Source organism: Enoplosus armatus, chromosome 11 (genome assembly GCF_043641665.1).
Source record: "Enoplosus armatus isolate fEnoArm2 chromosome 11, fEnoArm2.hap1, whole genome shotgun sequence".
NCBI lineage: Eukaryota > Metazoa > Chordata > Actinopteri > Centrarchiformes > Enoplosidae > Enoplosus > Enoplosus armatus.
The window spans coordinates 19509098-19531292 of NC_092190.1; the positions used below are offsets into that span (position 1 = coordinate 19509098).

The 22195-nt window shown below is 40.6% G+C and overlaps 1 protein-coding gene across 1 annotated transcript; it reads left to right on the top strand.

Annotated features, from left to right (window-relative positions):
• Nucleotides 1-113: 113 nt before the first annotated feature.
• On the top strand, nucleotides 114-13901 carry mrasa (muscle RAS oncogene homolog a). Its single transcript, XM_070915297.1, has 6 exons — nucleotides 114-214; nucleotides 8731-8989; nucleotides 10029-10182; nucleotides 11572-11671; nucleotides 12463-12542; nucleotides 13680-13901. Exons 2-6 carry the CDS (start codon nucleotides 8797-8799, stop codon nucleotides 13777-13779), a joined length of 627 nt encoding a protein of 208 aa, XP_070771398.1. The 5' UTR covers nucleotides 114-214; nucleotides 8731-8796; the 3' UTR covers nucleotides 13780-13901.
• The last annotated feature ends 8294 nt before the right edge of the window (nucleotides 13902-22195 follow it).

The window sequence follows — 22195 nt, forward strand, 5'->3', positions numbered from 1 at the left end:
CGGCGTCCACCCCTTTGGGGCTTTTCTATTTTTAGCATCAGCTGTTGCAATACAAAGATTAGCTGCTCAACGTATTGTTTCGCAGATGTGGGGAGCACACTCCAGTCTGTGGCGAAAGGGCGGCGGTGGCGTGAAGCCGAGAGAGAGAGAGATGAGGAGGAATATGTCGGCGTGAGGACGTTTCTTTGTGTTCACGACAGCGGAGCTCATATCGGTAAGTACGTTAAGCTTTCCTGTTGACAGAGAAAGGGGGGGTGGGGGGTCGTGAATGCGGGCGTCTGTGTTCGCGGCGACACCTACAGTTAATGTAAAACCCTCAACTCCTCTCGGCGTATCAACAATTTACTGTAGCCTAGCTAACTGTCACCGGACTGTTCCGACTAATGACAGCGCGGGCAACAGCCACGGGAAGTTAGCTCGTTTTAATTAAGGGTATGAACGACTGTGTCCCGTTTGCGGAAATTATTTTTTTTGCTGCTAAGTTCAAGTGAAAGATGAAGCAACCGAAATCCGTTATTCAGGGGCGGCTACTGTCGGTTTTCCATACGGTCGCTCACACACACACACACACACACACGCACGCACGCACGCACAGGCGGGCCTTGCCTCTGTGTGTCAAAAAAAATGTTCCCGTGGGGACGAAACAAAAACACAGTGCTTGTCTTTTATCGTCTGCCAGGAATGATCCCGAAACCTTCTGCTGTATGTGCAGTGTTTCACACACGGTATGCAGCCCATACTGCGCGTTGGACACAGTGCTGTCCAGCTCTGTGCGCACATTTAACCGCTGGACAGAGAGAACAGGGAGATTCTTGATGTATCAAATCATAGGATGAGATCATTCAGAAGCACCAGTCAGTCTGCAGAAAGACACACACACACGCACACACACACACGTTAATCACTATTAATAGCAAAGTGAAATCACCAGATAATTTGGCTGTCTGGGGACAGATCCCCCTTTATCCTTTCATCATAACTTCACAGAAATATCAAACCCTGCTGCTGCTGCTGATGATGATGATGACGTTGCTTGTGAGAGTAATGGTTAACTGACTTTTGCATGCTGTTTCACAATTTCCCTGAAGCTTAATTGTGACCTTTGACCAGGGGGAACTGGTAGATGCTGGGTTTCCCTCCCAGGCGACTCGGTGTGTGATCTATAACATGCGTACTACATGTGTATTGATTCCTATGAGATTCAAATCGTCACTCGCATGTATATGTAGTCTTACCGAGGCAACACTTCTGATATTTATATAAGTGTGGCAAAAGGTTGACCTACCATAAGGTTACAGCAGCGATATGAATTAGAAGTGAGGGTTCCTTCTTCATCATTTGAGGTGCCCTTGGGCAAGGCAAATATCCTCTGAGCAGCTCAGTTGCAAAAAGATAAGACATTCCACCCTGTGTAAATGTAAACTAAATGTATGATTAGTGTCTTTTGCTTTGGCCCAATTCAGAAATTTAGGTTTGAGGCCAGTTGATGTATGTTGTATTTCTTTTGTCCAAATGTTAGAATGTGTTTTTGTGTTGTAGTAACAGAAAAACGTAGACACAACATGGAAGAATGAAAGAGAAATGTAAATCTGAGAACACGTAAGAACTAAAACGTCATGCACAGAGCATAAACAATCAAGAAATGCTGACATTGCAGCAATGAATCTTGATTTTTGAATAACGGTGGCATTGCCAGTACGGGACACGGCTAATCTTAGTGGTGGACACTTTAAGTCATTAAATGAAATGAAATGGGACTTTGTGTAATAACGGAAATTAAATGTGATGGTTTTGGTTGCTAATCCAAACCAATGTAAATTATGAACAATCATTAGTTAATTTTGTGCATCTTTAACCAAGTTGTCTCAATATTATCATGATGACATTAGGGGTGGGCGATATGCTTGAAAAAAATATCATGATGTTTTGAGGGTATTTTCCAATATCAATATAGATCAACCCATGGCAAATACAAAATCACATATAAAAAATCTAATCGATGTCCAGAGCAAATAATTAAGCATTACATGAAACCAATCTCTTTGTATGTGTAAGACAGAAACTTCACTAACAAAATGTCTTCATTTTTACAGCTTCCACAGAGTCATACATTTTTTCTATAGAGTGATAACATGATGATCATTTCATCATGATGTGAATTTACTAGAAGCAGATTAACAATAACATTTATTTTTCGACCAGCACTTTGATAGTATTGAATTTTTGCCTGGTCATAGTATTGAGTATTGACTGTCTAATTGTGTCTAATGAGTATGAGAGCTACCATTGACTACTGGTAGGTTATGTGTGGTTGTTTTCATTCAAATATATCTACTTCATAATCAACCAGTGATTTGCAGTTCATACTCAAAGTATCATAAGTGTAATTCCTACCTCATTGCATTTGTTTCTTGCTCCCAAATGCAATTGAAAATGAGTACTTCATATACAGTAACAAATACTTAATCATTCATTCAGTGTAACTCATGCCTGGTGGTTTACTCATGACGTCCTGTGTCCTGGTTGAAATTCCCAAATAGCCAGACAAATGTAGAATGATGAGAATGAATGAATGGAAAGGTCAGAGTAGGAAAAGCCCCCAGCAAGTCACAGTACATTAGTGAGATGTTTTGGGCTGGGTGTTTGAATGGCAGCCTTATCTGCAGAGAATTTCTGAAAATGGCATAGTATTATGAAAGAAAGACATCAATGTAATTTATGGCTAAATGGGTTCTCGAACAGTGCTGCGAGACTGGAGACTGAGCCAAGTTAGTCACTGGTGATGACCCACAGTCATGTGATCAGCTATACAGCCCTCTGTCAGGCTGTTTGCACTTTGTCCTCTCAGCCAAATGTTGCACAGGGTGTTAAAGATTTGGGTCCAAAGTCTGTCATCATTGGAGGAAATATGATTAGCGGGGAAAGCTGAAAAAATGAACATAAATGACTGCATTAAATAACTGATTTTGCATTTATGTGTATCTCTTTCCGACAGTCAGTACACAACAAATGACTTGTTGAGATGAGTTTAAAGAGGTCTGAATACACAGTGTCATTAACACAGCCTACTGCTACTGGTGTAACCATCAGTTTGAAACACTGTCTCAGGAGAGACACTTTACAGCAGCTTGAAGCTTTAATACATTTTGAACTGTGTCTTAACACCTCCTTTGAATGAGTGTTGATGTCAACGCTACAGTGCAGGCTGGGGTGTGCACCACTCTGTTCCTCCTTATTCCTGTTCTGTGAGATATGTTGCTGCTTTGTTCCCATGTGAAGAGGGAAGTCCCTTCATCCTTTCCCAAGGCAGAAACTAGCCTCTTCTCAGGGGCCCAGAGAGGCTTTATGGAGTCACCGTGAAGACAAAATATGAAGTCCAAAACAGCTGCTTCTGTTATTTTAAAGGTAAAGCCACACACCTGTAGACTAATGTCGGTGGAGGGGAGGCATTGTGGATTGACAGAATGTGTCTCTGGTTTATTCTCTTTGGTCGTCTAGCTGTCACATTGGATGAGGAGAAACATATTTCCAGGATTGCCACAGCACAATGTGAGGAAACAATATACAAAAGAATCTTTATATAATGTAACATAATCAGCTGGATTGTGGATATATATAAAGACAGCAAGAGTGCGGAGTTCCCACCCTGAGTTCAGTCTGTGGTTAGTTTTAGGCAACAAAAGCACTTTGCTTAAGGTTGAGGAAAGATTGTGCTTTTGGTTAAATGTTAAACACATTGTGTCTTGTGCTGCCAGTGCCTAAACATAACCATAAAAAGTTTAATATTGTTGTGGTCACTATGAGAAGATATTGAATTGCAAGATCTGATATTTTAGTGGAAAACAAAATGAAATACGTTGTCAGTGAACATTTTCAGTATCAACATTTTTGCAACTTGCCAGATATATTGATTATGTCGTTTATAAATGTAATTTCTCGGAGTCAGAGTCGCTTATTCTGTTTTTCAATACACAGTAGCCAAATACACAGATCATGTTTATTGTTCCCTTAACATATCTTGTCTTTTGTCAAATGAGTGCACAAACATGATAAAATGATTTGAATGCGTACTTACTTGTTAATCAAGGCTAACCACAATTTCTTTGCTGCTGCATTTAGGCCCTTAATAAAAGCACGACTTTATGCTCATAAATATGTTAATAACAACACTTGCACTGCATCACGTTTTTTTACATCGTATTACATGATCAGTCATTGATGTACAAAATGGGCAATTACAGAGAGCTGTAGGTTTCAGACAGTTATCTTATTAATGTTGACGTTTCATAGAAGCACTTGATCATGCCACTGAGGGCTGACAGCGATACATAACTGTTGGAGGAGTTCTCCTTTCCAACACGAGACAGGCGTTTTCAAATTTTTCCCCTCTGGAGAGGATTTTTGAAAAGCTCTATTTTCAGGGGTGGAAAATGCCAGCTTAGTGTGGATGAAAGGTCCAAAACTGAGAGGAAAGGATTCAGATTCATTGGCATTGGTGTGGACCCGGCCTAAGTGTTGTGCACAATACTGTAAGTATGTCCGTTTCAGCCTTGGTTGGCCCCCTGAGACGCCCTGATGTGTAAAGCCATATAGCCAGCCACATTGGTCAGATGACTAACTTTGGTTGGACACATAGTAAAATTTCCTCTACCAAGCTTCCTCTCCCAAGGGAATTTGGTTTTAAACTGGTGTCTGTGGATTATTTTAGTCTCACAGAATGGTGAGTGGTGTTCCAGAGAGTTGTCCTCTCCACCAAGTAGACTCACAGAGGGAAATGCTGACACACCGTGCAAGGTTGTGACCTGACGTGGCTTCAGCCAGGCCACGCCGGGCATGACTGGTGTGAAAACCACAACTGGTGGCAGGTACAGTGATTTCATGGTGCTTCTCAAGCTGTCGTGTTTTTGTTTTTCTGCACAGCACTGAAAATCTGTCTGAGGTGGCGTCTTGTGAAATGGTGTAGTGGCATAGACCTTACTTTGTGACTTTATGACAGCCAGCCAACTCACCCACTGAAGAGGCTTTTTAACATCAGGAATTTGGCATGGAAATTCTTTGCCCAACCTGGCTGGCTGACTGCTGCAGACTGACTGATTGGCTGGCTGGCTGTGGAAAGGAAGGAAACATCTTCCTTCCCTCCATTGTGCTGGGCAGGAAAGGATGGACCGTAGCCAGCTGACAGCTGTTTCCTGGTGGATGAAGGAGGAATGGGTGCGTGGGTGTGTGGGTGGTGGGGTTGTTGTGCTAGTAGTGAGTGAATGTGTTTTTTGGTCTGCTTTTGACTGTTGCTACAGTTTAATGAGAACTAGTAATCTGAAGGTTTCATAGTAAGGTGGAGTATATTGGTTTTATTTCAAATGTGTTTAATTACATGTACACATGTACATGCTGATGACTTGACTTAAACAGTTTAAACCATTCACTACTAATCACATATACATAACATTACTCCCAAAGTAGTTTTAAAGCAAACCTAATATTTTTAGGTTGCTTACCTTCCAGGCAGCAATTGTTTTAATGATTTAATAATAAGTGTTGTATAGAAATAAATTAAAGAAAATGAAGACTTGCGAAAACGTTTTCTTTTTCTTTTAAACTAACAAAATTACATTAACATTAAGTATTTCTCACCAAAATGCAGTAGGTTTTACAAAAGTGTTCAATGCATCCTTCCTCAAAAAACGTCTGTTGTCATCAATCACAAATTGTTTATTTCCATGTTTGCTAGCTTGTAGTCTTCTTCTTTGCCTTTGCATTACTATGTTTCTCGGTGGTTAAAATGTTGGCTGTCAGGAGCAACAAATCTATAAGATGGCGTCAACGATAGCAATTTGGGTGTCATGGCTGATTGGATGGTGTTTAATGATTCTAATTATTTGACCTGTTTAAAATGTTATGGACACAGAACTGTCAATATCATGTAGACGGAGAAATGACAATAAAAAGATAACTGGCCAAAAATGGAGAGCCCACAGTAAAATAGTAGAGCCTATTGTATCGCCTCAACGTCATATCGTAACATATCTGTCAACTCTGTCCTCATGTGCCCTTGCTTCCCCTCCCTCACTCTTCTGTTTCCGATTTCTCACTTGCTCTCTTCTCTTGCTTTCCTCCCATGTCTTGTTCTTTCTGTAGCTCTCTCCCCCTCTTTGTGGCCAACCGTGGTGTGAGCTTTTAGCAGCAACAGCATGAGATAGTATGACACATATCAAAGCCCCCGTGTCATTGCCCTTTGTGATTTTAACCCGACAGTATTACTGTATACTGGTGTATGGCAAGTAATGTAAAAAAACAAAACAAAACACTTTTGTTGAGTACTGTACTCCTGAGGTGTAAGTACAGAATGCAGAACAAGATGTTTTTATATTGAGCCTCAAATGAACTTCACTTGTGTGGAAAAAAAATACACTACTCTTCTGTTAAACCTCTCATATCCTAGCAAGATAGATGTGTATTTTTGTTTTCAAAAAGCCATAATTACAAACTACAGTCTGTGTTGGAGCCATCATATTTCTCTGCTGGCTCTGTGGTTCTAGTGGGCTCCTGAGAGCAGATGTCATTAGCCTGGTTTCTGCTACTAGCCAAACCAGGCTCACCAAGGCCTGCTTTAGCCGCTTTTCCATACAGTTGTGATACCCATGCTGTGAAGAACTATGATTAGAGCCATTGGCGTGAGAACAGTACAAGTGGTTTTCTATACAACAGGACAGGAAGTTGCCCCAACCAGACTATTCTGCCCTATATTATATATAAGGCCTATAAAAGATGTCAGCTTACAGAAAAGGTGAGAATGCTGTTTGATCTTGGTAGACCAACTCTCATCACAATAGCAGTAAGGCGCTAATCTTGATGACAAATGCGGTTTGTCCAGGTGGACACTCTTAATGTGAAGCAGCAGCTGAGCTTAAAGGTGCCCTGTGGTGTTTTCTTGTAAACACAGAGGGTGTGGTGATGCTGGTCCAGTAGCACACAGCAATCTTAATGCCAAAACTGCGCTTGTCTTGCGTGGTCTAACGGCCGCCTGCTCAGAGCAGGTAGACAGCTCAGAGCGCTTGTGTTTCATAATATTTTGGTCACTCTATTTGGTGAAGGCACACCCATATAAAGCTCCCTAAAATCACACAAACCCCATTATGCATGTGTTGTTAGTCAAGCTACAATTACGCATGGCAGATCCGCTTGTTAAAGTTTGTACAACAAGCACCAGACTGTTGCAAAATAACCACAGAAACCTCCATGCTTATGGGCCCATCAAACGTGTTGTTTTGATTAATTATTCTACAGTTTCTAGTGCAAATCAACAGGCGTGTTCGATACTGACACATTGAAAGCGGTTCACACAGTCCGTTCCTGCCAGTCCACCGGTGTCTCCATCCAAAACACCAGTTAACCGGGCCAACCAGGCGTCTTTTTTTTAACAAGTCTGTTTGTTTTTTTAACAAGTGTCTCCTGGAGGTAGGCTTGTGGCTGTGATGACCTACATGATCCCTGTGTTTAAAGGGGATGAAAGTAGTGGATGTGATTGGCCATGCTTGTCACAACCTCAAACACACCCACCCATAATGTATGTATGCATGTATGCATGTATGTTTGATAATGTATTCTTTCTGATCCCACCCAAGATCCAGGCGAGCCTGGCCACGAAAATACCAAAAGTGCGCTTGGCGTGCCCCTGACGCTCTGGGTAGTGTGCAATTGACTGCGCTCTGTGTCGCGCAGCAGGTTTCGCAAAAATAGAGCCCTATATACATTACACTGAAGCTACTAAAGTGCTAAAAGCTGATGCTTTCTCTCTAGCTGCCTGCATGCCTGCACACTAATCAGTTTAGTGCCTAAGCACTACCTACCTAAGCAGGACCATAATATCGTAGGTCAGTGTGGTTACCCCCTGCTTTGAAGCCACAGTATAAAGCTGGCTGGTGGGAAAAGGACAGCACCAGTTCCATTTTAACCACAAAAAGAAAAGTATCGACTCTGTCTCATGTCTCAAATTGTAACCAGGTTTTGTGTTGTAAGTACAATTGTTGAAATGTTATATAGAAATAATACATGATTCATAATGATCCTATTACCCCTTATATTGTGCATGCTGACGTCCACCACACACATTTATGATCGTATTAGCAAAACAAGCCATTCAATCAGAAATTCAGGTACCCCTTTAGCTCTCTGGATGGGCTTTATGTTGCTACTTGTCATGTCACAGACTTCTGCAGGGGTCTGTGGTTTAATTTCTGCCCATGTTGCATAAATACTCCAGTCGATACAGTAGCCCTTATAAGATGCATTTCCTGTAATGGCTGCAAGACAAGACATCTGACTGTATTAAAGGGACTGGAAAAAACATCAGCTTCTCTGTAAAACAGTCAATTGTTCCACTGCCATTTTACAGCTGTCATTCAGCTTGTCGTCTTTTTCTGAATTACTGTTACCCAACTATGAAAATGTGTGTTATAGTTGGGCCTACAAAGGGTGCTGAAATCTATCTTTTGGCCTCACGTTCTCTCTTTTTTGTACTATTTTTTCCATCTTTCTGCTTTGATCCACAACTCCTAGCTGTGGTCTGTGGTCTCCATGGTGATGAAAAAGCAGCTGCAACAAAAAAAAAAACCTTAATACCTCTCTCCCTTGTTCTCTCTCCCTCTCTGTCTGTCGTTTCCTCCCCTCTCTATTGTTAATCCCTCTCTCTTTCTTTGTCTCTCTGTCTCTCTCTTTGGTCCTCCGTTTCAGCCAGGTGTGTCTCATCAGCCACCTACTAGCCTACTTCCCACCTTTACCACCACTGTCGAGGTAGCCATGGCGACCAGCGCTGTGCCAAGTGACAACCTGCCAACGTACAAGCTGGTGGTGGTGGGGGATGGTGGTGTTGGGAAGAGCGCCCTCACCATCCAATTTTTCCAGAAGATCTTTGTGCCAGACTATGATCCCACGATAGAGGACTCGTACCTTAAACACACAGAGATAGATGGACAGTGGGCAATACTGGATGGTGAGTACAACTGTATGTGCATGTGAAATTAACCAGACAGCAGCTGAGAATGATCCTGTCTCTCCATGTTAATCTTCTATTTTATTTTCCCTTTGTCCATCATTGACCAATGAGTGAACATTTGTCTTTGTTCTATAAAATCTTTTTTAGCTTTTAACTACATTCCTGTGGTGGCTGTTTCCTACACTGTGCTAACTTTGAAATAGCAATTCCCTGAAAGAATTAATGACATTTAGAAAAAGGCACTGCCATGGTTGTTGCATGTGGGAGAAATGATGCATCATTCCATGATTTTATCCTTCGCTCAATAAAGTATTCAATTTATGTTGGAAACATATAAAGCTCTGGAAAGAGTTAGAGAATCACTTCAGTTTTACAGTTTATGGGAATTTGTCTTTGTGTAAACGTTTGACATTCTGTTATGAAGTATTGACAATTAATGACCTCTGCCAAGGCCTGATGGTTCCGACACAGTTTTATGTAAGGGTAGCCAAGGCCTGAAGGGGACACTCAAGGAACAGGTCACTGAAATCTACAAGTCTCTTTCTCTTAGGATTATGAGAGTGCGTGGGTGGAGCTGATCACACAAGTCGTGGAGGAAACAAAAGAACTGTTATTCTGACTGTGTACTTGCAAAAAATTGAAACAGGTCACAGTAACCAAATTGAACAATCTCATTGTATAATGATTACTGCAAACTGGGTCAGTTTATATTCCTTTGTAAATAAATGTAGCAGTGCTGGAATATCTGGAACAACTCTGACTCTTTATGTCAGCTTTGATAGGTCTTTGATAGGTGTGTAGGTGGTGTCATAAGAAATAAAAGAAACTAAAATTTACATGAAATGCCCAAATGAGCAGTTTGAGCATAGGAAAAGTAGTGTCAGAAGTGTAATGTAATATTACATATACAGTACAGCCTGCTCAAAGGCCATGTCAAATATGTATATCAGGTGGGTGCGTTTTTGAATTTAAGAAGTCACTAAAAGAGAGACCCTCCCATTTAAAGTAATACATTTGCGTCCCTCCATCTTGGCAGTGCTGGACACAGCCGGCCAGGAGGAGTTCAGTGCGATGAGGGAGCAGTACATGAGGACAGGAGACGGCTTCCTCATCGTCTTCTCTGTGACAGACAAGGCCAGCTTTGAACATGTCGACCGATTCCATCAACTCATACTACGGGTCAAAGACAGGTGGGTTACAACAGCTCAGCTGAGCAAAACGTAGAAGAAACCGTGCACAAACACAACGTAGGGAAATTGAGGTATGATTTGGTAATATATATAAATACAAAACTCTGCAAATGTTAATTGACTCCTAAACAATGTTATGTTATCTCACTCACTCATTTACACTGTTGCTGAAAGTCAAATCACATACTTCCCCTACAAAAGAAGAACAGATGTGTCCAGAGAAACAATCTGAAATAGGTTGTGTGTGTTTTTTACAACCTGTGTCTTATTTTTATCCTTTTAGTTATCTATTGGTTATGATAACATTTTACTCACTGAGGTAATTTCTGTGGTTTAGGAACACTGCAGCATCTCTGGAGGTAGTCATCAGACTGGTTGTAGCTAAATAAACCCCACTTTGTCCCTGTTCTCTGAACTGGTTATTCTTCATTTTAACTTGGATGGTGGAAGTGAAAACCAATGAGAATGCACCCCAAATGGCCAGTACACTCAAGCATTGCATTGGAAATCTGTGTGTGGTACAGCTATGGTAAATATAGTAAGTCAAAGTTACTGTACCCGGAAGCCAAAGTTACCAAAAGAGGAAGTAGCTGGGTACGATCTTCTGACTACTAATGGTGTTTGCCCTGTTGAATGCCATTCTTGTGCTTGTGCTGCACCGATTAAGTTGTTAAAAATGTTATAACCAATAGACATTTTGGCCAAAACTCCTAAAATATGACCCAGTAAGCAATTACCTTTAAGGCCTTGTGAGCTCCATCATATCATCATCTAATGTGGTCTGGATTGACAATGCACGTGACCCATTTAAAGACAAATACACCACACACACTAAAATACAATATATGAACTATATTTAACATTTATCCTCGTTTAAGGTCAAACTCCGCCGGCCTCAGGTCAGGTTTGAATTTTGCTGACTCAGCACATGTGGTGGCGCTGTCCTATGTTTCAGGATTAGACTGGAAGATCAGGATCTCATCCTTGCTTCTTCATTCAAGCTGCAGACCGGTTGGGCAGAACATCAGAGTTGTGTAGTGAATGTCAGTTGTGAGAGCGGAGTAGGCATCTGTTCTCTGACAGTAGCCAATAAAACTGAGCTTGAGATAGAACAAAAATAGACACTGGAACTGAGAAAGTTGCTGTCTGTCCATATTTAGTGCTCCACGGTAGCTTCATTTTCTACAAGATTTCGAGTGTTGCAGAAATCTGACACCTACCAGACAATTTGTGTAGCATGTGATGTTCTTTCCAATCTAAATCTATCAGGTGTTTGAAATAGTCTCCAGACCATGAGACACTTATAACACTGCAAGTGGTTTGGATATTCATTATTCAGTTATACAGGAATGTCTGAGATTGTGTGTGTGTGTGTCCTTTTCCTCTCAGGGAGGCCTTCCCCATGGTGTTGGTGGCAAACAAAGTGGACTTGGTCCATCTGAGAAAGGTCACCACTGACCAGGGCCAAGAGATGGCTGCAAAACATAATGTAAGTAGAGAACCTTTCTTTAAGCACTTGTCCTTAACTCAATGTAGGTTTTTTGCAGTAACCTGATTTTATATCTTTAACCGAGTTACATGTGCCTGTGTGCACTGCAGAGACTATGGACAGTGAAAGCATTTCTGAAACAGAAAGGGTCATTTCTCCCTGAGGTGTGTCCTTGTATCTGAAATACTTCAATCCAAAATTAGAATAAAACTCAAACTGAAAGTTTAATTTGGCTGTCTAAATTTTAAACACATTAACGTTTCCAGTTCGTGTGAAACAGCTTATCAACATGAAAACAGCTTAATGTCTTCTTCTTCGCCGTTTTTTCACTTGGCAAACATTAAAACTGGGCATCATGCTTTTTTAATTTTGCAACTTTGAAGTGATCATATGCAGCCTGGTGAATAAGTACTAGTAAACACTTGGTACTATTTACGCACTGACTAGCACTGACTATCAGACACAGTTGATTCATCAGTGTAATTTCCATGACTGGCAGCCATGAGAGAACATCTGTCTCAGTCTTTGAATGTGACTTTCTACTAGTTCCAGGTCATCATGCAACTGCTACTTGTGACCCCTATTATTTCTGTGTATGTAGCATTTGGTTTATTCTTGTTAAATTGTATTATGTCTCCCTGTACTGTATATTCCTATACTTTATACAGTATTTTTATGTAGTTATTCATCCAAATTGTTTATTTAGTATTTCAGTGACGTGTCAGTTGCAACTAATGCGACTCTAATACCATCTATGCTAAGATTTGTAATATTTCTGCTTGTTTCTTCAGATAACTTATATTGAAACCAGTGCCAAGGATCCTCCAATGAATGTGGACAAAGCCTTTCATGAGCTGGTTCGTGTTATAAGGTAACTCCAGGTTCACTTCTATTTATTCTCTTCTTTTCAGGAGATCTTTACATGAAAAATAATGGAAGACACATTCACTTGCAGTGACAGCTGTTAAACTGCTTTGGGGCAGTACTGATTGGCTCTTTAAGATCTTTAGTTTACAAACTAAAATACAGTCATTGCATCAAATAAGATGGTCTCAACTCAAAGTGGGTCACCCCTCACCCTCCATCTTTTTGTCCACTGTGTATTTCACTTCTTTAGAGGTTAATTGCACCGAGAGAGTGTTGTGCTGGTATGTGAGGGCAGTGAAAGTGTTTTTAGGAAGAAGAAAATCACAGAGCTATTTCCTGTCTTGACACACGTGTAATTTCAGAAGAATTTGGTTTGTGTCCATGTTTTGTATGTGATCATATCCTGTTTTAAGGCCTTCTTTTCTTGCAAGAACCAATAAGCAACAAGTAGACATGTCACAGTGTTTTAGGTCCTGTAATACACAGCTGCATTCACCCCTGTGTTTGTAAAAAGGAAATAATCCAGATTAGAGAGAGTTGTCATTGTCCACATGCCAGGTACCAGGAAACTCGTCTCTTTATTCATAGTGTTTCAAACCTGAGGAGAGTCGATCGCTGAATCAACATTGCCCTCTTGTGGTCAGACAGTAGAAAGCCTGTCATACAGGGGGTGAATAATGAAATAATGATTGTGCTTTTAGTCTGACTGATGCATCAGCAGTTCAGGCAGAAAGTGTCCATCCTCTTTGTACTTGTGTAAATTGCCTTCGGCTGCCGGTGACACATACTATCATACTATAAACCACAATGTGTTGTTTTTACACTTGAGCTTAAGAGGTGCTGGTAGGTGTATTTTGTGACCTTTGGACAGAGCCAGGCTAGCTGTAGCTTCATATTTACTGTACAAACATGAGGGTAGCATCAATCTTATCTTATCCTCAGCAAGAGAACAAGTCCGCATTTTTCCTAGAATGTTGAATTATTCCTTTAACACTAACTTTGACTTTCAAAATAACCACTGAGCTGAATGGCCTCCTCTTATATGCTAGATAAAACATTATAAGGTGTCAGATAAAGCGAGTAAATTGATCCTTAGTTAAGATTACTTTGTCAAACTGTTTTTCTTTCTCCACACCCACAGACAACAGGTCCCAGAGCGAAACCAGAAGAAGAAAAAGAAGATGAAATGGAGAGCAGAACGTTCCGCAGGTTCCCACAGGTTCCACTGTGCCATATTGTGACCTCCCTCCTGATAATCATTCGTAACGTACACGCACCCACATGCACACCCACTTACCTTTGGATGTCAGGGAACTCCCCAGCAGTGGTTAACTACTGGAGCACAAAAGGGAGGAGGGGGTGTCGATGAATGGCTGGATGGATCCAGAGGGGCTGAAGAGGAAGTGAATCTAAAAAGTCGGACTGATGTCCCCTCAACCCTTCACAATGCCTTGGAATGAGTGCTATGCCCTCTCTTCTCAATTTATGGTCCCGTTCAAAGGTCTTTAGATCCCTCCCATCTGTATTCAAGGCAGAACTACAGTGTTGCTGAACTGTTTCTCAATCAAGTGTGTAATTTTTGAATTTAATATCAGATGTGGCACAAGAGGACAGACTCTGGGGGAAAAGCCAGAGATGAGAATCACCTTGATGTTGGAGCCTTTTTTTCTTCTTGAGAAAGGAAAGGAAAAGGGAGGAACTTGGTCAAAATGGCGCCTCATGTTTTATGGACTAACTCCAACAACCTGCTGGCCGTCACCTTTCTATCCTCACACTCCTACAATGTCTGGAAGAAAAGCACCAGTGTGATCTTTAGATATGTTGTCAGTGTTCTCTCTCTTTGTAGAGCGGACATCATAAGAGCATGGTGGATGAATACGAGAGATGGTGGCAGTGATTTTGGTAGTGGAAATAGATGTCGTGCGGTGTTGTCGGTGAGTATAGCGTGTACCTCGTGGTCATGTGATGCTCTGGTTGTTCAGAAGGGATGGAAGGACGTGTCGTAGCAAGCAAAAGGAAATGTGACGTGATGCTGAGAAAACGTGTCATATCGGTTGACAGGTGAACGCTATGGTCATATCAGCTTGTTAAGTGTTTTAAATATTGTAATTGTAAATGAAAGCGAGAATGGTCGGTGTATGTTGTTACATGTTCATGTAAACATAACAGGGTGTATACCAACACTGGCGTTTCAGCGGCCATGTTTACAGATACTCTTTTCCCGTCATAAAAACAGACTGTATATCAGAGCCATCAAGTATTATAAATGAATTATAATTTAGGTTGCCTCTTCAGTCATTTGCAATGGCATGATGAGTGCAGTCTTCTTCAGTACTGTATGAGCAATCGCCCTGATATTTTTTTTTTTGTCGTTGAAGTCTTAACATATTCTCTTCCAAACTACTTACTTTCGTTTTTTGTATCTAAAAAAAATATAGAGAATTACAATTATATTTGTGTTATAAAAAAAAATCTAATCATAGGTGGCAATGTAAACAAATTCAATGCTGTTTTACAAAAGATCTGTAGGAAATTCTTCATGAAATAGAATAGATAAGGGATAGCGAGAGCTTCATGTTTCAGATCTGAAACCTGGCTGGAGAAGCTGATTTGCACTGGCCACTAACCAAAATAATGTGATGTCACTTTATTTCAATCTTGGGGCTTTTCAGACCGCACCGCTAAATTCAGGACACTGTTATAAAGCAGAAGTCATGCTCAGTAAAGGACAACACTCCTTTAGTTTGGGGATGCGTACTGTAGCCCTGGCAACACGTCAGAGTCAGAAAGCCTGTCTGAAGCAGGCAGTGTGATGCTCCTGGGGCTTAAAGCCATGTTAACCTTTAGTTGTAGGAAAACCACACACTCGAAGCAACAAGACATTCAGTGTTTTCATGTTTGTAGCTGTGAGGTGGATAGGAATGTACAATTTAATAACCTATAAAATGGCTCGTACTGTTAACGCACTAAAGTTTCAGTGGACAACTTTTTTTGTCTGGATGAATACCGTCTCTTGAAGGAACACATTTTTGCACTTTTAATACAATTTCTGACTTTCCTATTGGCATGTTGTTTTCTGTTCAAATCTGTCAGTGAAATGAAAGGCACGGTCAAAACGATTTGAATGTTAAATCGAATAACAAAACAAGCAAAGAGGCGATTCGTGTTGTAGCCCTGTGTGCCTGTGTATGCCTGTTGCCTTGGCGATGATTGTAACAGAGATTCCATAAATTGGGATTTAATCATTCGAAAGGTATTGAAATAAAAAGTTCCATATTAGTCAGTTTTGAATTAAAAAAAGGTTGAGTATGAAAAAAAACTCATTTATTGAATGGCATACAAATTCACCTCAGCATGAAAGTGGAAAATCAACCTCGGCAAAAGAAGGAATACAGCGTTAATCTCCATCTACTGTTAAAGGGACTTCACAAAGAGTTTCCAGAGAAGGACAGAAAACAGTGAAGTACTGATCTTTGAGCAATGAAGCAACAGACTCTGGGCGGAGGAGGACGAAAAAAAACAAACAAAAAACAACTGAATGTGTTTGATGAAAATGTTGCATCATGTATGTTTGATACCATTTTGTATTATTGATATGAATTATTGATATGATTCTTGCAAAGTGTTTTTTAAACAACTGAATAATTTATTACTGTCTATGTTACCTCAGTGTGTCCCAGACCTGGACAAAAAGCTTAACCCCCCCCCTTTTTTTCTTTTTCTTTGGGACTCTCAATGGGTCATAGGCCTTTTGCCTTTGAGCCCCCACAGGAGGAGACTTGTAAATGTGTTGTGGACCAAGATGAAGAAGCATAAGGACCTCTGCTTTACTGGAGCTCATGTGGATGGCCTCACAAGTGAAAAATGTAATCGCACAAGGGTCAAAACAAGGAATGTTTGTCGTCCTACTTGTAATCTTCAATATGTTTCTTTGTTCAATGTGAAATTTCCTAATGGAATACTTTGACATTTTGGGAAATCGGCTTATTCACTGTCTTGTTGAGAGTTAGATGAGATGATAGTGGTATAGAGCTTCTCATCTAACTCTCGGCAAGAAGGCGAAAAAGCCTATTTCCAAAAATGTCGCCCAATTCCTTTAAGTAGACTGAGCTCATGTACCAGCCAGGTGTCTGCTTGTTGACTAATTCACTTGGTTTGAGGTCCAAAATGCAGTTTGAAATCAGAGAGTTACCTTTCTTGAATGAATCATTATGGCTGGTACAAAGAAACCTGCTGATTATTATTTTTTTTTGCTATTGTCTTCACATTTCAGGCAGACCAAATACAAAGTGACCCTGGTTTATATGTGAGCGAAATTGAAGGCTTTTGTTTTCATGAATTGGAGAGGTAGCATTCTTTTTCAAATAGACAGCATGTATTGTTGAAGTTATGCAATTGATTTGAGTTGTGTGTGTCCTGAAACGTTGTCAGTAAAGGGCCGTGTAAACCTTTTAAGTTTGGATTACAAAAGAAAAGAAAACCTTTTTTGGAGTTGTCACAGCAGTTGTGTGATGTGTGTTTTTGGACAGGTCTGTTGTGTTCTAACTGGCTGTGTCAGACTGAGGAGCTAGACGAGGCACAAACAAACTGTGGCCTTTTTATCTAGCCTCAGGGGTCGATTATATTTCAATAAAGAAATACAAGTATTGTGACTTTATGTTTGACTGCTTTATTTCTTCGGTGGATAGGTAGGTGGGTATCCGTGATATTAAAATGCTGAGCCCCCATACTAGCTCACTGCTGAACGGCCTGTGATCAGAGCCACGGTGAACATGGCTACACGTGTTTTCGAGCGTCGACTTGCTCGCTCAGCAGAAGCTCCCCTCATTAATCTTCAGAGCCGTCAAGGTCCATTGAGTTCAACACCGAGAAGGCTGAAAGCTCCATTTTACCTCATTGATTCCAAGCCCTCAGGGAAGTGAGGCAGGCCAGCACACAGAACAGGTACTGCATCTTAGCTATTGATTTACATTCATGTTCTTTACGGACTGAACCTTCACGTGATCAGGGAAGTTGCAGACACGTTAATGTGATCAGCATCACTGAAGCAGCTGAGGGCCAGTGCAGAGAAACAAGACTCCTTTATTTATGACAAGCTTTTCATTTTTCAATATACAAACAACCAGAGTACAACAATCTAACAACAATGTACAAGTACATCTTATGTCCTTCCCCATTGCTTCCTCTCCGCCCCAAGAGGGGTAAACATTCAATAATGTGTCTTCAACTTTAAGAACATAAAATCCACCTAAAAGTTCTTGGGATTCATCTGCTTCCACCTTACCTTACTCTTATTTATAAAAGCAACATACCTTCCCCACTAATGCCAATATATGGTACAATTCCTACATGATGTTCTTTCACACGCAGTGACACATTTCCTTTACCCAATCCTGAAAAGCAGGTGTTCCAGTTAAACCGGACTCCTTTTGGAAAAAACAGATTGTCCACCAAAAGATGTACCAGGATATAGACATAAATGTACCTCATTTTGCCTGTATTTGGACGTTTCTGCACTATCTCTGGGTGCTATTCGAAGGTCTTACCACTGTGGGTCAGCACTTTACTGATAACGTATCCTCTCTCATCACTTGCACAAATGTTTGCTCTTTAGATTAAACCCATAAGAGGTGTACCAAAGATGACTTCAAAAACCTGCTTAAAACAATCGTTTTGTATGTTAAAGGAAACAAAATGTTCAGTAAGTCTCCTGCAGTAGCTTGTTTTTAATACAAACAGCTCATTTAAATGAAATTGACATTTTAACAGGACACACAGGCGGCTGTTGAAGGAGGAAAAAAGCCAATAGACTGACCAGGCATGGCTACCTTGCTACCACCACACATCACATCACTGTTGTCATGTGAAATCCGAGGATCTTAGCTGGAAAAGCATCTCTGCATTTCAATGACATGGTTGTCATTGTATTCATATAGATTTCATTTATCTCACACATTGTGCTCCCTTCATGCTTTCTATTCAATTTCTCCTTCCATCATGCAGACACCTTCTGTTCTCATTTGTTGTAACATAGCAACTCAGATCAGGTTTATTATTAATCATATTACTGTAGACCTTTAGCATCCCTTTGCTAATGTAGCTGCCAGGTTCTGATCTTTAATACCTTATACCTTCCAGGTTTATTGCACTCTTGCACAATCTCTCACGAGGTGCCTGGATTCATTTGGGCAGCAGAATCTCCTCTCAGTTCAACTGTATACTCATTTATTGCTCCAGACAATCTGACTTTCTTTTTAATTGCAAAGGAGCTGTGTTTCAGTTTTGTAGAATTTCAGGGTCATGCACTCAACAGTGGATTCATTAGCCTCCATGCTAAAGTGTGTGCACATGTGTGATTGCATGGATGAAGGGTGTATTAATGCCAAAAAGTTACTGAGGGAGAGAGAAGTTGTTTTGAAGTTGGCTCCCCATTTGGATTGCCATTTGAAATAAAACAATAAAGGAAAGTATTATAAAGTATAAACTTCTACCTGAGAGAACTTGGACAGACTTGATTTAATGTGCAGTACGGAGGCAGATTGAAACAGGATGCCTTAGAAGTTTTAATTCGGATTCAACAGCAGACTATTTATTCAAATCTTTTGTGTGTGTGATGAAGCTCTGATGTGTGTCAAAATGCAAAACATGATCGCAGCTGCTTTGGCAATGTCACACGGAATGAGAAAGAGAGAAATTATAGGCGGGAAAGACAGAATGAATCAAAAGGGGAGAAACACAAAAAGGTGGAGTGAAGCCATGTGAAGAAAATAGTGCTAATGGCGATGTAGGCAGAAAGAAAAAGGTTAGAATGAGAGAGAGAGAGACAGGCAGATCCATCAGCCAGATAGAGGTGTGAACGTACAACTGTCTAAAATTGGTTTTCTTCTCATTTTCCCTTGAGATTAAAGGGAAGCAGGACAGCACAGATAGCTATGAACACAGAGTGGGGAGGAAAGAAAAAGTGTCAATGCAAGAGAGAGGGCAGAAAGGTGGAAGTCTGGACCTCTTCCTAGTCCATTTCTCACTGAGCAATTCATCTGGAATCAAGCTTGGGATCCTTGATCAAAGAAACACTAAGAAAGAGTGAAATGCAAATGTTATGGGGAAGAGAGAAGAGATAGAAAAGGTGCAAGAAGTTTGGGGGAAAGTAGATCAACGCTCAACGCAACACAACATAGAATATCTGTATTTAAGCATGTCTCGGAGAACAAAGGGACACTGCCGGATCTGCTGCAGCGAAAAGAATGTTGGCATCTCAATAGAAACTCCTCGTTCTCTGTCACTTTATCAATGGTGTTGTGCATAGATAGTGTACGCAATAGATCAATATGTGGGGATACTGGGATCAATGGGTTTAATTGTGAATGTGGCCGTTGGAGGAAGCACTTGAGGCAGCACATTTTCAATGCTGTCTTTGCCGTGACATATTGGTTTATGTTGAAACGTTTAGTTTCTGAATCCACAGTACATAGAAACGTACAGCAACCATGCTGGATTCGTTTTTTTAAAGTTTACATAATTTTCTTTATAAATTGATGGTTGGTATTACTGTGTTCTTAGAGTTTTCTCTTTCCCCTCATACCTGTAGGCAGACAGAGTGATGAATTCCTTCTTTTTTTGCAAGCATTCCTGCTTAGTGTGGCTTGTTTGGATTCTCTAGAAATTAGAGCAAAGCTGGATCGTTTCAGGGTGATTCATTCTAATTAGATTTTTAATTTGACAAAGAGGAAGTAAAAAGAAGGATTCATGGCAGAAAAGTAACAAGCCTGAAGGCTAATGAAATGGAACCACTTGAATTGATGAAGCTTTACACGTTTTTGCTTCGTCTTTGTCGCCTTTCACAGCAATTTATTTTGTCATTTCAAAAATACTGTGTAAGTTGCCCCAATCAGTCCCTTTGGCTCGGAGAAGTTGTTCTGAATTGGATTATTTTTTATGCTGAAATTAGTTACATTTTTCCTGGTTTTGCAGAAAATTGCAGATTTGGAAAAAAATTGCAGGTCTTTCCAGTATTGGGAGATTGGTTAGAATAATGTATTTTGCATTACTGGAAACTTTAACCTAGAATAAAACAAACAGTATTACAGTGTCCATTTAGAACATGTAATGAGGTAGCTGAGGTCTGATGTCTAATTTAAGACGTCTTGACAATGTTTTTCCTGTGGTCTGAAGTCTATTGGTGGTCTGAGGAATGATACCTTTCATCTGATGTCTGAGAACTGATGGCGAGCTCCGAGGATGTCCTAAATTGACACTGCTGCAGACTGGACAGACTGAAGCATCTGTGTAAGTGCCAGGTGTTATTGTAAACATGCAAACCCACAAATGTTTCCAAGGCAACCCAGTTAATTTCTGACCCTTCTGATGAAAACCAGATGTACATACCAATACATATTGCACATGCAATATGAGTATGAGAGCTGCATTAATTAGAAAACTCAAAAACATAGCCTCCTCCTAACTGCACAGCTTAATATCTGAAGGCAAGGTACAGAAAGTAGTAATTGATAAATGCAGCTTCCAAAGCGTCAGTGCTAAAGAACAGCGTCACTTAGGTAAAAGAGATAGGAGACGGAAGAATTGGAATAAAAAGATCCCTCCCATATCATGTCAGCCTTTAAAGAGACCCTTTGCTGCATATCATCCCCTCTCCATCTGCCACCTTTCATTTCAGTTGTGTCAGTGAGATCTGTGATAAAACACTCAAGTCTCACACTCACTCACCAAACTTGAATTGTTGCCACTAATGTGTTCATTTATCTAAAGATATTCTGGTGCAGGAACACATTTAGAAGATGAGATGTTTATCATCTATGCGTATTGCCGGAGCTAAATATATGCCTGACAACCTGACAAGCCAGGTTATCAATTATTGAATAGCACACAGGCAGTCAGGCAGACACACACACATTAATTTGCCATGGGCTCTGGGACATAAATTACCTGTTGGCCCCTATTGACCCCCCCCCCGCCCATCAAACACAAAGCAGACACCTGAAGGCAAAGCAGCTGGATTATATTTTGCCTAAAGCTCCAGAAGCCAGCCAGTTAGTTTGTAATAATTTTAAACACACATTTTAAAAGCTATTCTAGCGCTTTTTGCAGACAGTGTCAGATTATCAGATGTGTGGTGTGAGTGGAGCTGTGTTTTGCTAATCCTTGCAAGGATTTATTGGTTTCATTTTTGTCTTCTGAGCAGCCACCAGGGCTGTCTCACCGCTATCTGCTATTTTTTCACTTGTTGTTCAGCTGTTGCCGTCATTTTGGGACAACAGTGTCACAACACACTCACAACATCTGCCTTATTGTGCTTGTTTTCTCCAAACTCTAGATGTACTGTAAACATGCTTAGGGCTAATTGGGTGACAGCTACATTCAGAGTGAAACATAAATGCCTGCTTTCAACATCTCTTCTGCCCACGAGTGTGTCCCGTATACTATAACTGCAGGGTATATACACTTAGAGCTGCTCTCTTATCTCTTCACCTCCATACGGAGAGGTGTCATAGAGCTCGGAGGCAACAGGCACGCAGGGACGACCCTCCTTTTGCTTTTGTACAATGCTGATTAAATACTGATTTCTACAGAAGAAAGTTTCCACAGTGCATGAACAAGACTTTTGGCTATGTTATGCTATGTCTTCTTGTTACTGTTACT

Excerpts from the sequence above, each read along its gene's own strand:
- mrasa (XM_070915297.1), top strand. The coding sequence starts at position 8,797 with ATGGCGACCAGCGCTGTGCCAAGTGACAACCTGCCAACGTACAAGCTG. Across the intron at positions 11,672-12,462 it reads AGATGGCTGCAAAACATAAT|ATAACTTATATTGAAACCAG; the intron begins GTAAGTAGAGAA and ends TTGTTTCTTCAG. Across the intron at positions 12,543-13,679 it reads GAGCTGGTTCGTGTTATAAG|ACAACAGGTCCCAGAGCGAA; the intron begins GTAACTCCAGGT and ends CCACACCCACAG.